Source organism: Dermochelys coriacea, chromosome 24 (assembly GCF_009764565.3).
Source record: "Dermochelys coriacea isolate rDerCor1 chromosome 24, rDerCor1.pri.v4, whole genome shotgun sequence".
NCBI lineage: Eukaryota > Metazoa > Chordata > Testudines > Dermochelyidae > Dermochelys > Dermochelys coriacea.
The window spans coordinates 1510683-1525151 of NC_050091.1; the positions used below are offsets into that span (position 1 = coordinate 1510683).

The 14469-nt window shown below is 67.8% G+C and overlaps 1 protein-coding gene across 1 annotated transcript; it reads right to left on the minus strand.

Annotated features, from left to right (window-relative positions):
• Positions 1–1008: 1008 nt before the first annotated feature.
• Positions 1009–13498, minus strand: LOC119847956 (immunoglobulin superfamily DCC subclass member 3-like). Its single transcript, XM_043502267.1, has 14 exons — positions 13406–13498; positions 11247–11794; positions 9505–9635; positions 7515–7832; positions 6724–6868; positions 6356–6492; positions 5912–6049; positions 5479–5637; positions 3895–4060; positions 3290–3540; positions 2853–3017; positions 2019–2207; positions 1488–1592; positions 1009–1139 (listed from the first exon to the last, which is right to left on the minus strand). Exons 1-14 carry the CDS (start codon positions 13496–13498, stop codon positions 1009–1011), a joined length of 2676 nt encoding a protein of 891 aa, XP_043358202.1.
• Between the last annotated feature and the right edge of the window lie 971 nt (positions 13499–14469).

A 14469-nucleotide genomic window follows, 5' to 3' on the forward strand; every position in this document is an offset into this window, starting at 1 on the left:
TTTTGGTATGATGGCCCCTGCACTGGGGGCCTGGGCTGGTGGGGGGCAAGGAGGGCGGTCTGGGGGACGCTGCGGGCAGGACGTGGCTGAGGTAGCTTTGGTTTGTGTATTAAAAATAGATCTCCTGAGCCGGGGGTGGGGGGTGAGGTAGAGTCTTTGGAGGTTCTGGTTAGAGTCCCTGCAGCTGGGGGTGGGCCTGAGTTATGGCTGCCCCCCCCCCTGGCTGGGCCCCTAGACTGGGGGGTGGTGCTACCCCGGGGGCTGCGGGTGGGGGTAGTGCTCGATGGGGACATCGACATGGGGCACATCTGGGCGCGGCAGGATCTGTGGGAAGGAGGGGCAGGGTTATGCTGTGTCCGGGGTACTGCCTGGCCCTCTCCCCCCCCCCGGGACCTGTGCCCACCCCCTGCACTAGGCTCCCCTGGAACAGCTCCCGGGCTTGGGGCATGGCCCAGCCCAGCCCTTCTGGTCCCAACATCACCACTGCCCCACTCCTCCATCCTGCCCCTCCCTGGGGCCTTGGCCAGCTGCTGGGGCTGGCTGGCTTTGCCCTGCCCTGCCCCAGAGACAAGGCCCTGCACTGTGTCCCCCCAAACTGGTGCTCTGCCGGTGCCCCCCCCAGGCTGGGCCCCACATCCTCACCTGGGTGACCAGGTCGCTCATCTCCACCGGCTTGTCCTGCCCCGGCTGTGTGCACAGGCTGCGGGGGTCATCGTGGGCACCGGGCTGGGCCAGCTCTGCCCCCTGGGGCACCGTCCAGCTGTCCTGAGGGCCGTTCCTGCAGAAAAGGCTGCAATGTGGGAGGGTGGGTTAGCAAGGGGAGCGGCACGGCTCATGGGAAAAGCCCAGGGCTTGCAATGAGGCCTGGAGGGCACCAGCCCCATGCCCCCAGCAGCTGGACTCTCTTAGGCCAGGCACGGGGGAGGGCAGAGTCCTGAGACCCGCGGCCCATGCGAGGGGCCGGAGGGGGGATGTCGGATGGACAGAGAGAGCGGCCGCCCAGGGGACTCACCTCCTGCAGTAGCCGAACACGAGGAAGAGGAGACAGAGGATGATGCTGGCCATGCCGATGTGGACGCCCCCCACGCTGCCAGCCAGCGAGCTCTCCTCCGGCCGACAGTGGCACCCGGGGTCTGCGTCTGCAGGGAGGGAAAGCACAGAGCGTCCAGACAGCCCCCGGGCCGGGTCCCCCCTGCACCCCTCACAGCCACAGGCAGCCCACGGGCCTGGTCCCCTGTACCCCACATGACCACTGGTGGCCCATGGGCCGGGTCCCCCCTGCACCCCCCAAGCAGCCCACAGGCCTGGTTCCCCTGCCTCCCCCATGGCCAGGCCCCCTAGTTGGCTGCTTCCCTCTTGGGGGGGTTTCTCCCCCAGGCACGCAGCAGGGCAGGGCAGGGCAGGGGGGAACAGACCCAGGAGGCCTGGCTCCCAGCTGGGTGCTGTCTTTGCCCCAGCCAGGCCCCCACCACCCGCCAGCCCCTCACCCAGCGTCTGGCCGCTCCCCTCCAGCCGGACGACCCGCACGGTGCTGTTGCTGTCTCCGTTCCCGTTGAAGGCCTGGAGCTGGAGTTCGTAGGTGGCCAAGGGCTCTGTGGGGAAGGAGCCGCAGGGTGTGAGCAGGGGGCAGGGGCTGCCTCCCGCAGGGGCACTGGGCTGGCTGGCAGGGCTGGTACCTGGCGAGAGGCCAAACCGGACAGGCTGAGTACATGGGGTGGGGGGAGAGCCCTGCTCTAGGATGGGGGTGGGACAGTGCCAGGGGTCACCCCAACACAGAGAGAAACCCAGGGGACCCTCACAAAGAGGCCGGGTGGAGGGCATGAGGTGCTCCAGGCTGCATGGAGAGGGGCCATTGGGGCCTGCAGGGCGGAGGGGCTGTGGGGGGGGGGCACAGGGCTGCATGGAGGTGGTTGTGAGGAGGGGCACAGGGCTGCGGGAGGAAGGACCATGGAGGGGCACAGAACTGCATGGAGGGGGTTGTGGGGGGGGCACAGGCCTGAGCGGGGAGGGACACTCACCCAGGTTGCTGTAGAGGTAGGAGTTTGCCGTGCTGGCCAGGAGCTGCGGCCCCTCCAAGTGGGGGCTGGGCAGTTTGCGGTGGAAGAGTTTGAAGCCCTCGATCCGGCCTGGCTGGGAGGGCAGCGCCCAGAAGACCTGCACCGCGCTGGCGTTGAGCACCTTGGTGAAGAAGCTGGGGGCTGCAGGGACTGAACAGACCATGGGGCTCAGCGCCCGGTACTGGGACAGCCCCCCCAGCCCTCGAGGAGGCAGGGAGAGTGAGCTATACGCAGCTCTTCACCCAGCACAGAAATGCAGCCACCTCTGGGGTGGAACATGGCAGCTGCTGGCTAGCTGCCCAGCATACTGGGACAGGAGAGGAAGCAGGATCCTATGTCCAGTTGTAGCTGAAGGGGGGATTCTGTGTGGGAGAAGCCAGACCCCCTCCAGTGGTGGGATTAGGCCAGCCATTGGGGTGGGGGGGGCACCCTGGCCTTTGTGACCAGGGCTCAGGAACTGGGGTGTAGAGCACCTAGGAAAGGGAGCACCTTGTGGAGCACAGCACCCCCCTAGTGCCGTACTGGGGCCAGCACCGACTGTGCCCCCGGTGAGCACCACCCCCGCCCCCTGCAGCCCAACGTCCCCTACTGAGCCCCGCCCCCGCTCCTCAGCACCCCCTGCTGAGCCCCACTCCTGCCCCCTGCAGCCCAGAGCCCCCAGTGAGCCCCACCCCCACCCCTTGCAGCCCAACACCCCCTGCTGAGCCCCACCTCCGCCCCCTGCAGCCCAGCGCCCCCCAGGGTCAGGCTAGGACATTGGGGCAGTTCGGATTCCCCGGTGAGGGGGGCTCTCACTGCTGCCCATGGTGGTGGCCAGGACGGGCTCCGAGTCCTGGCTGGCCCCCAGTGGCGACCAGGCTCGGAGGCGGAGGCAGTAGGTGGTGGCGGGCGCCAGGCCGGTGAAGAGGTGCTGGAAGGTGGTTTTGCTCACGGCCTCCTGCAGCTCCCGGCTGTCGGACTCTGAAACAGGCAGGCCCGGGCGGGGGGGCTGTTGAGTGGCTGGGGGCTCACTGCGGGTCAGGCTCAGGGCCGGGGGGGGCACTGGGGTTCACTGGAGGTCACCTCAGGATATGGAATTGGCGGTGGCTGGGGGGGTGCAGCCTGGGGGCTCAGCGGGACGGACGCAGGGTGGGAGGTGGGGAATGTAACTGGGGGGAGCCCGGGGGGGAGTGAGGGCTCGGGGGGGGGGTGTTTCTGGGGGGGCATGGGGTGGGGGGGGCAGAGCCGCTCACCTCCCGCCCTGCGGATGTTCAGCACGTAGCCGATGAGCCCCTCGGTCACCTCCGGGGGGGGCGCCTGCCAGGACACCTGGATGGAGGTGGTAGAGAGTGCGGTGGCCCGGATGCCCTCGGGGGAGCTGGGCAGCTCCTGGGCCAGGGTGAGGGCCAGGCGGGCGCTGGCCTGGTTGGTGCCCACGCTGTTCTCGGCGATGCACTGGTAGATAGCTTCATCCCCCGCCGTGAGCCCCTGGAGCAGCAGGGTGCTGGGGGAGCCAGAGAGTGGGGGGCTGGGATCAGCCCTGCCCCCGAGCCAGCTGGTCCTCTGCCCTGGGGTCGGTGCCCCATTCCCTGCCCTCCTGAGACAGCTGGTCCTCCGTCCTGGGGCCGGTGCCCCATTCCCTGCCCCCCCTGAGACAGCCTGTCCTCCGCCCTGGGGTCGGTGCCCCATTCCCTGCCCTACAGCCAGCCAGTTCCCTGCCCTGGAGCCAACACCCCCTGGAAGGCCAGGGTGCCATGCCCCAGTTCCTCCCCACCACCCAAGCTAGCTAGTTCCCTGCCTTGGGGCTGGATTGGGACCAGTACTCTGAGGTGGCCAGGGCCACAGTGCCCCACCTCACCTGTTTTTGTGGGTGAGTTTGATGTTCTCGCCCGGTGCTAGGATCTTGCCATTCTTCAGCCAGATAAGTTGGGGCTCGGGGACACCCTGTGCCACGCAGGTGAAGATGGCACGGCTGCCCAGCGGCTTGGACACCGACTGGGGCCACTGCACGAACTCCGGGGGGGCTGTGGAGAAGGGGGGGGTGTTGGGTGGGGAGCGGACTGGGGAACACTGCCCCTGCCTCCCTCCGTCCACCCCAGATCCTGCGTCTCCCTGCCCCGCCCACCTGCCCCCCATGGAGGGATCCCCGCACTCCCAACCCTGACCTTGGCACAGTGAACCCCCAGGACCCCAGCAGAGACCGAACAGGTACCAGCCATGCAGCCAGGGCCCAGGCAGAGCCTGGAGTGACCCCAGCTGGGCCAGGCGGTGACCTGTGGGCAACACCCAGCCCCAGCAAGCCGCGGGCACCCCAGGGAGTGGGGCTGGGCCTGGGGAGGGCGGCACGGCTTGGGCGAGCCCCCCTCCAATCTCATGCACTGGCCCACGGGCCCTGGCCTGCCTGGGTGACTTGCTCATCAAGGCATCGGCCTGGGGCCGGCAGAAACCCCCCTCCACCCCCGACGGCAGCCCCTGGCTCCCAGCTGCCGAGCGTCCCTCCCCCAGCTCATCTGAGCCTCTCAGCCCCACACTAGCTGCCCCTCGGCGGCCGAGACCGGTGCAGAGCCCAGCTGGTGTGCCGAGAAAGGCCCCCTAAGCTGCTGGGATGGGGCCACATCCCATTAGCTCCAGCAAACGCAGCAGCCGGGGGGGGGGCCACACAAAGCCAGCGGCAGCAGGTTGCAGCCCATCCTCTGCGGGGGGGGGGGCAAGAGGGGAGGGGCTGCATCCTTTGCCCTGAGCTTCAGCCCTGCTCCACCAACGAGGACCAGGAGAGGGGCCAGGGGCTAGGCTGAGGCTGGGACCTGCCTCCCAAAACAGGGTCCCTGCCCATGGGGGAGATGCACTGGACTGACCTCCCCTGCTCCACTTCGAACTGGACCCCCCAGCCCTGTCCGAGTCGGGGGGGGCTCCTCCCCCCACTGGGCTGTGATTTCCAACCCCCAGCTGGGGTTGGTGGGGGGGGAACTTCCAATCCCTCTGATCCCAGCATCACGCCCCTAGGAGCAGTCGTGGGTCCCAGCCCCCCTGCCCCGGGCTGGAGGAGCAGTTGGCTGGCCAGCCAAGCCGGCTGCTGAAGGTGATTTATTCCCATGCCAGCCCCCGCTGGGGGAAGGGGCTCGGCAGGTTCCCAACCCCTCTGCAGCCTGGGGATGGGGGTGGCTAGGAAGAGGTCACCAGGAAGGGAGGGGAGGGTCACACCCCCCACGACCTTTGCCCCATCACTCACACAATGCCAAGTGCAAATTTTCCTGTCCCATCCCTCCCCCATCTGCTCTTGCCGGCTGAGGGGGCTGACTGTCTGTCCAGGCATTTGTAAGCCATCTGTCCTCCCTTGGCCTGTGTCCATCCGTTCCCTGCGGGCCTCTGCCCCTCAGCAGCCCCCGTCCCGGGAGGCCAGAAGGTGCCGCTCATTCCCGACCCACAGCCCCTGCAGACTCACCCTGCACCATGAGGATGCCCTGGGCTGTGCGGCGCACGCGGGTGCCAGGCCGGTTGGCAGCGCACACGTAGACCCCGGCGTGTTTCACCGAGACGTCCGAGATCATGAGGTTGCCAGTTCCCAGCACCTGGATCCCCTCCACACCAATGGAGCGCCCATCTGGGGGTGGGGGGAGCCAGGGGTAAGGGGGGGCAGGGCCATGTCCCTGTGGGGGAAAGGCCCCATTTCCCCTCCCTGCAGCCTGTCAGACAGGTGATCTTGCATCGCCCAGGCACTCATCTCTCAGCCCCATGGGCCCCCCCTCAGCTCCCCCAATATTCACTCCTTCTCCCGTGTCACCCTGTGATCTCCCAGAGCTCCTTCCAGCCCCCACCCCCGAAGCTTCCCCCACAAATCGACCATGTCCCCAGGAGCAACCTGGCGTCCCCCTCACCGAGCCGGCTCCAGGAGACAATGGGACGTGGGTTTCCAGTGGCGATGCACTCCAGGATAGCCGTCTGGTGCACCGTGATAGTCAGGTTCTGGGGGCCCGACAGGATCATGGGCTCCTTGTAGAGTTTGGGGACTGAGACTAGGGAGAGAGGGTGATAATAGAACCCAGGAGTCCAGGCTCCCAGCCTGCCCCCCGCAGATCTAACCCCCCAGACCCCACTCCCCTCCCAGAGGTGGGGAGAGAACCCAGGAGTCCAGGCTCCCAGCTCCCCTGCTCTAACCCCCCAGACCTCCCTCCCAGAGACAGAGATAGAACCCAGGAGTCCGGGCTGCCAGCCCCCCCAGACTCTACTCCGCTCCCAGAGCTGGGGAGAGAACCCAGGAGTCTGGGCTCTAACCCCTTGTCTGGGCTCCTGCTGGTGGCCCTGCACCGGGCTGAGCCCACGCTCACCGCTGATGGCCAGCTGGGCCTCCTGGCTGCAGCGGCTGTTGGCGATGTTGCTGGCCACGCAGCGGTAGGAGCCCACGTCAGCTCGCTGCACCCCGGTGATCTGCAGGATGCCAGCCGGCAGCAGGGTGAACCTGTGGGGGAGTGCAGAGGTCAAGGAGTGGAGCCGGCACCCAGGGCAGGGGCTAAGACCTGGGGCAGCCTGGCAGAGAGCTGAGCCCCAGTCCCCTGTGTGGGGAGCACAGCACAGAGTTCGCAGAGCCCCCCCCCTCTTCCCCCCAGCTGGACCAGGCCGGTCCTACTGTCACCCCCCCCCCGCCTCCAGCTGGGCTGGGCGTGGCTCTTAGCCCCCCAGCTGGGCTCACCGGTGGTCGCTGGGTGGCAGGGCCGTGCGGTTGTGCTCCCAGGTGATGGTGGCCTCGGGCACGCCCTGGATGAGACACTGGAACCGGGCGACGCCACCTTCCTCCACCGCCATGGACGCCGGGTGCATGTGGAACTTGGACAGGGCTGTGGGGGGAGGCACCCGTCAGGGCATAGACACCCCCCCCCACTGGGCACCTCTCTGGACACTGACCCCAACAGACAGGTGCTCCCCTTCCCAGGTCCTGGCCCCCCATCTCCCCTCTGGAGTCACCCCCTGCTGCGCTCTCCCTCAGAGCAGTGCCCTTCCAGGCCCCTCCTTGCACAATCCTGATGCAGGACTCTGGGGCAGCTGCCACATGCCAGGTGAGGGGACGGGGGCTGCCCCGTGTCTGAGCCTGGGGGGCACCCAGCAGGGAGCTGGCTTCTCAGGGCCCCACATGGCAGAAGGCAGGGCCAGGAAGGAGCAAAGGATGGTCCAGCCCCAGCTCACCCCCCACCCCATGTACCCACAGGCAGGGGGCTGAGGCACCCACAACGTGTTAAGATTGTGGGGGGTGGGACCAGGGCTCCGCCTTCAGTCAACTCAGCTGGGACACCCCCCCCAAGTGGGTTTGGAGCCCAGATACACCAGCCCCTCCCAGCCCTGCACCCCAAACCCTTGGGGAGGGTCTGAAGGGGCTGGGCCCATGTGCAACATCCACCAGTGGTAATTGGAGCAGCAAGGGCTGGTCCATGGCATGTGGCACTAAGGGCTGGGCTGTGGGCTGGCGCGTGCCCAGCCCCGACTCACTGGCGAACTGCACGCGGGCCTTGCGGCTGACCAGCAGCCCGTCGCGGTTCTGGGCCGCACAGCTGTAGCCTCCCACGCTGGTCTGGTTGGCGGTGCCCCCGCTCCGGGGCTGATGGTGGAAGCTCTCGATGAGCAGTGAGCCGTTGGCCAGCACGGCCACGTGGCTGTCGTTGCCCAGCACTGCCCCGTCCTTGTGCCAGGTGATGCTGATGGGCGGCTCCCCCTCCACCCAGCAGTGCAGCACCAGGGGCCGCTCCTGCACCACGATCACGTCCGCCGGCTCCAGCAGGAACGCCAGCTCCGAGGGGCGGCCCAGCCCTGTAGGGAGCAGCCATTAGACCTCAGGGCCCCATGGAGCCTGCAAAGCACCAGGGGCCAGATCCCACAGCCAGCGCTTCTCAGGCAATGCCCACAATGGGGCAGGATTGGTCCCTACCTCCCTGGGCCGCTGGGAGCAGGATCAACCCAGGGTGGGTTTGTCACTCTCCATTCACATGCACCCCTCCCGCTGGCACCTCCATCCCCTCCCCTCCCTACCTTCCATCGGTGACCTCCATCCACCCCCTCCAGAGCCATACACAACCCTGCAGCCAGCCCTCCATCCAGCCGCACCTTTCAATCCCTCCTTCCAGGACCTGCCTACCTGCCCGGCTAGCCCTCCCTCCCTCCATGGTCTGCACAGACACCTCCACCCCTTCTTCCGGCCGCCATCTCTACAGCCCGTGGCTAGCTCCCCCCATCTGCACACCCACCTCCTCACCTGCTCGCCATCCCACCGTCTAGCGCCAGAGATTCCAGACACCCACCCTCCCCCCGGCTCTCCCTAGGTGCCCAGACCAGCTTCCTCCTTGAGTCACCCCACAGTGACACGTCTCACGCCCCTCAGACCTGCCTTGTCAGCCACCTCTGGGGCAGGACGTGGCAGCTGCTTGTACGCTGCAGAGCCAGACAGTGGGACAGGCCAGGAAGTGAAAGATCCTGGACCGGGCCCACACTCATCCCCTGCATATCCCCACCCTGCCTCTGGCCTGGCTGCCAAGTGGCCCCAGGGCTGAGGCTCCCCCAGCTACTTAGCCCTGGCTGAAGGGCTGGGCAGGGCGTGACACTGGGGTAGAGCTGGGCCACAAGAGCAGCAGTTCCTGGGTTTCCAAGTGGGACTCTCCATGCGGCCCCCCCCAGCTACCCAAAACTGCCTGCGCTGGAGCCCAAGAGTCGATGCCCAGGGTCCCCACAGACCCACAGTTCCGTCCAAGAGAGGGACCCGACCAGCTGGCCTGGGGCACCAAGGGAAACGTGCCCAGCACACGCACTGACGCATCAAGCACACGGATGCAGTGTCTGCCCATGTGTGGCATGAACATGCAACCCCCATTGGTGTGCAATGCACACACAAACCTTCGCAGCGTGTGCACCCAATGGGCATGGCAGACACAACATCCCAAGGGCAGTGCACAAGGGGTCAGTGAACACCCCCCCCTCACGCACATGGCATGACACACCTATGTAATTCATGCAAGTGCACAAAATACATATGCCACTGCCGCCCCCTCCCCCCCCCCCAGTGCAAGCCATAGCTGTGTGCACTGTGTGGACCAGCCTGGAGAGTGTAACAGTTCTGCTGGTGCAATGCACACTCAGGTGCTTCTGTAACAACCAGCTTCACCCTAGCCCCTCCTGGCACCCAAGCAGGCCAGTTCATCTGCCTCAGGCATGGGAAGGAGTCCCTGTAAGGGTGTGCCCTGCCCAGGGGGGTGTTTGCCTGCATGAGACCACAGATACTGCTCTCCTCTGGGTGCCTTGCCCTCCGCTGATATGTGGGAGCCATTTCTGAGCTCTCGGCCTCGCTGGGCCCTGTGGCAGGGAGTCCCCCAGGCTCTCACTCTGCCTGCAGTGTGGCTGGGGAAAAGGCAGTTAGTTCCCTGGGTGTCACCAGAGACCCCACTCCTCAGGGGAGGCGCTCGTGGGCCATTCACTGCTGGGCGCAGAGTACGCCAGCCTGTGCTCCAAGTCCCTGGGCCTTTCACCGTCCCCCCAGCGCCCATCTCTGCCGCCATGCCCCCTTCTGGCTCTACAATCCCTGGGATGCTCTCGGCTCCTGTCCCCAGACGCCCACGCCTGCTCCTGGGGTGGGAGGGTGCAGCACAAAGTCAACTCAGTGACGATGGAGCCGTGAGTTAGGGGGGAGGGGGGACACAGGGATTTGCCGGCCTGACATCTTGATGGATGCTGCCTTTCAGCCTGGCCTTAGCAACTGCGCTGGGGGCAGGGAGGCCCTGTGGCGGGGCTGGGCCCCAGCCTCTGAGGGGAACAATGGGGCAGGTCAGAGGGTGTGGAGGCAACCTCCATTGTGCTCCTGGCAGGCACAATAGCTCCTACCCCCACTTTGCCCGACAGGGGCCCCGGCGGCCCATCTGCCTGGCTGGCCTGGCCCACGTGACCAGCTCACTCGGGGTGAGGTTCCCATGACTCGCCCCATCCCTCAAAGGCGCTCGCCCTCCCTCCAATCCATCACCGCCCTGTCCCCTCCCCAACACTCTGGCGCTGGCCCCAGGCTGGGGGGCCCTAGACCCCCGAGACTCCCAGTCTCTGACAGACTAACTCTGGATGTGGGCCGGGCCCAGCCACTCATGACCTTGAGTGGCCCGAGCACTGGCGGAGGATTGTGGGGGGCAGCGGAAGAGGGAGCACAGGTGGGGACTTGGGGCTACAGCATCCCCCCAATCCAAAGGGGGCTCAGCCAGTCCAGACCCCCCATCACCGGGGCACAATGGGATATAGATTAACGCTGTCACATCAGACAGGCTGGGGGAGGGGGAAAACTAGCCCCCCAGTACAAACATACTGAGAACTACAGGGTGACAGAAAAAAGTGGGACCCCACCCCCACTTCGTCATCTCTAGTGCCTGCCACCTGCGGGGCTCAAAGCAGCTTAACTAATACCAGCCTCATAAATGTGCCCAGCCCCCGTTAACCCACTAGACGCCACTCCCGTCCCAGAGTTGGGGAGAAAACCCAGGAGTCCTGGCTCCCAGCCCTGCTCTAAGTGCTAGACCCGGCTCCCCTCCCAGAGCCCGGGGCCATGGAGGAGAACAGCTCCCTCACTCCGGCTACCTGAGCAGCCCTCAGGGGCCTAGGGGGATCCCCAAACCTATCCTGCAGACAAACTGTCTCTGGGTGAGGGGAGCCCAGCTGGCTTCAGGGCCCCTATTCCAGCCCCCTTCACCCTCTGCCCCACACTATGCCCAGAGCCAGGCAGGCTCCTGCCCTCTGCCCCCCAGTGTCCCCAGCCTGGGGATCCAGCCAGAGTCAGCAGCTCTGGGCGGGGGGTGGGCGCTTGGGGACGGGCCCAGTTGGCTGCCTCACAGCACAGGGTCTGACCTACAGCGCCTGGGGGGGCACTTGTTCCCTCTCTCCTAGTGCAGCGCCCCACCCCCGGGCCCGCGAGGGGTCACCCCCAGCTCACGCGGTTTAAAGCCTGCCCCCAACTTTTTGGACTTTCCCACTGGCTGGCCACGGGCACTAGTGTAGACGGGCCCCTGAGCGCTGGCCAAGGCCCCTGGTGGGGAGCGGCCGGGGTGTGCGGGAAGCGACGCCCCCTGGGGCCCGATTCTGCCCCCAGGCCCCGGGCTCAGACCCCCGCTCGGGGCAGTGAAGGGGGTGAATCCAGCCCCGCGCCCGCAATCGCTGCCCGGCCCCCGGCGGCCCCGTCCCGCGGCTCCCCCCGCCACTCACCGCAGCCCTGGAGCAGCAGCAGCCCGGCCAGGCAGAGCCGCCAGCGGGCCATGGCCCGGCCGCAGCGGGGTCCCCGCGGGGGGCTCAGAGCCCGGGGCCGCGGGGGGGCCGGGCCATGGGGACCCCCGCGGGGAAAACTTTCTCCAACTGGCCGCGGCCGCTTTCCGCGCCGCCCGCGGGTCCGGGTCCGGGTCCGGGTCCGAGTCCGAGTCCGCTCCGGTCCCCCGACCCCCCGGCACCGCGGTAACTTCCCCGCCGGCTGGCGGAGCCGCCCAGCGCCCACTGACCCGCCCGCGGGCCGGCCGGGGGGAACCGCACGAGGGGGGGCTGGGGAGGGAGCGGCCGCCCAATGGCAGCGCGGCGCCAGGTGACCGGCCGGGCTCGCCCCGCCCCAGTCCGGATCTGCGAGGCTCGGGGCTCGGGGGGGACCCCGGCTGCGCCTCTGACTCGGCACCGGGGGCTGGCGGGGGAGGGGGCCCGGTCCGGTGCCCCCGGGTTGGAGCCGCCCCAGGCTCAGACTCCCCTGGGAAGTTGGGGTGCAGCCAAGGCTGGAGGGGAACAAACAAACCGCGGAGTGAAGGAGGAGTCTTCCCCAGGCAGCTCCCACCCCCGGGCTGCAGAGGGCCTCGGGGTGCAGAGGTGGCCCGGGGGGGCCCGGGATTGGGGGAAGCCAGAGGCGGGGGGGTATTTTGGGGACAAACTCGGGACTAACTGTCCGGGGTCGGGGTCCGGAGCCCCCCAGATCTCGCCTGCTCTGCTGGAATCAGGGGCCGGGCGACGGAGAGCAGAGAGTCCGAACAAGGAGCTACTACTGTCTTCGCAGCCGCGAAATTACCCTGCGGAACTCACCGCCACGGGATGCCTCTAAAGCCAAGACTTTAGCAAGACTCGCCAGGCTAGGCCCTTTCTAATTGTTTGGCTTAATCCAACCAAGGGGCTGGGGGGGGGGGCGGAGAAAACACCCCCCACCCCGTGTTCCGGGCGTTAAGCTGATCTTTGTGTTTGGAGAGCGGACGGAGGGGGCCAGCGGCTCCGTCCGCTGGGGGTCCCGTTTCTGGTGGGGATTTAGGGGGGTGGATCCTGCCTACGGGGCCCCGCTGCAGCCCTGGGGCACTGGTGAGGGGCGCTGGCGACGGAGCCCAGGCAGGGCCGCTGTCCCAGGTGCTGAAATCTGCCCTGGCCGAGAGAAGTGCTGCTGGGGGGGACCATTCCCCCCCCCCCGGCCGCTCCAGGCAGCCAGCGACCCCCAGCCCCACCCGCGCGCTCCCCGAGCCATGGGCCGGCCAGGCGCTGCTTGGGCCCGGGGGTTGAAAGAGGCCTGCCCGAGCCCCTCCGTCTGCCTGGCCACCAGCGGCTCCAGGCCGGTTTGCAGGGACCTTGGCCCCAACTGAGGGGGAGGGGGGACACGCTCAGGCCTATCTAGGATGTTGGGGGGGCGGGGGCAGGACTCCTGGGTTCTGTCCCTGGCTCGGGGAGGGGAGGGGGGCGCTCCAGTGGATTTGACACAAATCTCAGAACAAACCCTTGATCCCAGCTCAGCCCCTCAGCCAAGGTCCGGCTCCTGACAGAGTGGGGGGCGGCAGCCCCCCGGAAATCAGGGCCCGGAGTCAGGATCCCAGAGAGGGAGCCGGGGCGGGAGGGGAGGCGTTTCTTTCAATGAACCAGGCCCGGGGTGGGGGAGAGGGGAGGGGTCTCCCCCTGTTGGGGCTCGGTCCCATTCAAAGTTGGGCCTGACCCCCCGCCGCGGCGCCCCCCGGCGCCCCCCTCGCCAGCAACTTCGGCTCAGGGAGCCACTGTCCCGTATCCCCCCCCACATCCCATCAGCTGCACTCCGAGCCCCTGCGGTTACCCAGGGAGACGGTCCCCGCCCCTAATCCGCGCCCCATTCACGGTGTCACTTTCACCAGCGATTAGCTCCATTCTCCGCGGACAAAGGGGCGCCGGGGGCCGCTGGCCCCTTTATGGCAGGGAGCGGGCGGAGGGGGGACTGCCCACCGCCCCCTCGCTCCAGCCCCGCCTCCTCACTGTGCCCCTCACCCTGGCTTCTGGGCAGTGGGGCGGGGTGTGGGGGGAGCTGGATCATCCCCCAGCTCATTAACCCCCCCCCGCCCTACCGGGCCCCCCCAGCCGGGCCGGCTTTGTTTATAGGTAGGACCTACACTACGCGCTGCCGCTGGAGCCGGCGCCGTTTGGGGGTTAGGGGAGCCGCTGGGAGGAGGCCCCAGAGTGGGATAAAGGACGGGGGGGTCCATGCTGCCCCCCCAGTCCCTGGAGCCCAGGCTGCAGGGTGCCGCCGGGGCCAATTGGTGAATTTTATTCCTCTGCGCCCCTGCACCCGCCACGCCGGGAGGATGTGGGGGGCTGCCGAAAGCAGGGGGAGAGGAGGGCTCTGCTGCCCCCCCAGACCTCAGCATCGCGCCCCCATACCACTGAGTGGGGGGCTGCCAGGTGTCCCCTGTGCTGGACTCGCACCCCCCAGGGGCTTGGAGAACCGGCCCGTCTGAAACTCATGCAAAGGGGCGTCGCTGCCTGCGGGGGGGGAAGCCGGGGGGGCGCCCAGCGGTTGTGCCGCAGCTCAGTTGTTCCGACAGCAACAACCCCCCCGCCCCCTCCAGGGCCAGGGCGTCCCCAGCCTGCCCCACCTGACACCGGGGTGAGGGGGAGCCTGGGGGGGGTCTCAGGCCAGTAGCTGCGTCAGACCCCATCACAACCACGTTCTCCCGCAGCGCCACTGACGGGGACCCCCCCACCCCGCAAGGCTCCTGGGGGGAGGATTTCTCTGCAGTGACCCCGCACCCCCAAACCTCGCTGAGCTGGAGAAGCAGAAAGAGGGGAACGTGACAGACTCCCCCCGACCCACGGTCCCCGGCTAGCCCAGCCCTGCCCCCCCCCCCAGCTCTGCCGGTGCCCCTCACTCCCGACCTGCAGCCCCCCGGCTAGCCCAGCCCTGGTGGGTTTTGCAAAGGCACCGGGGGCTCGGTGGGGTGGCGGATGGGAGTTTCCCGGGCAGGTTTCAGCCCCGGGTTCTGCCTGAGATTAATTTGGCTGGGACCCCCCCCGCCCGTCAAACCCAACTAAACCAGAGTCCTCGCAAACAGCCTCCCGCGCCCTCTGGTGGGGAAACTGGGGAACTGCGGCCGCGTGAGGACGCTGCCCCCCCGCCCCCCAACTTTCCTTGCAGGAGCCAGGCCGGAGGGGGTGAAGCTTCCTCTCTGGCGGGACC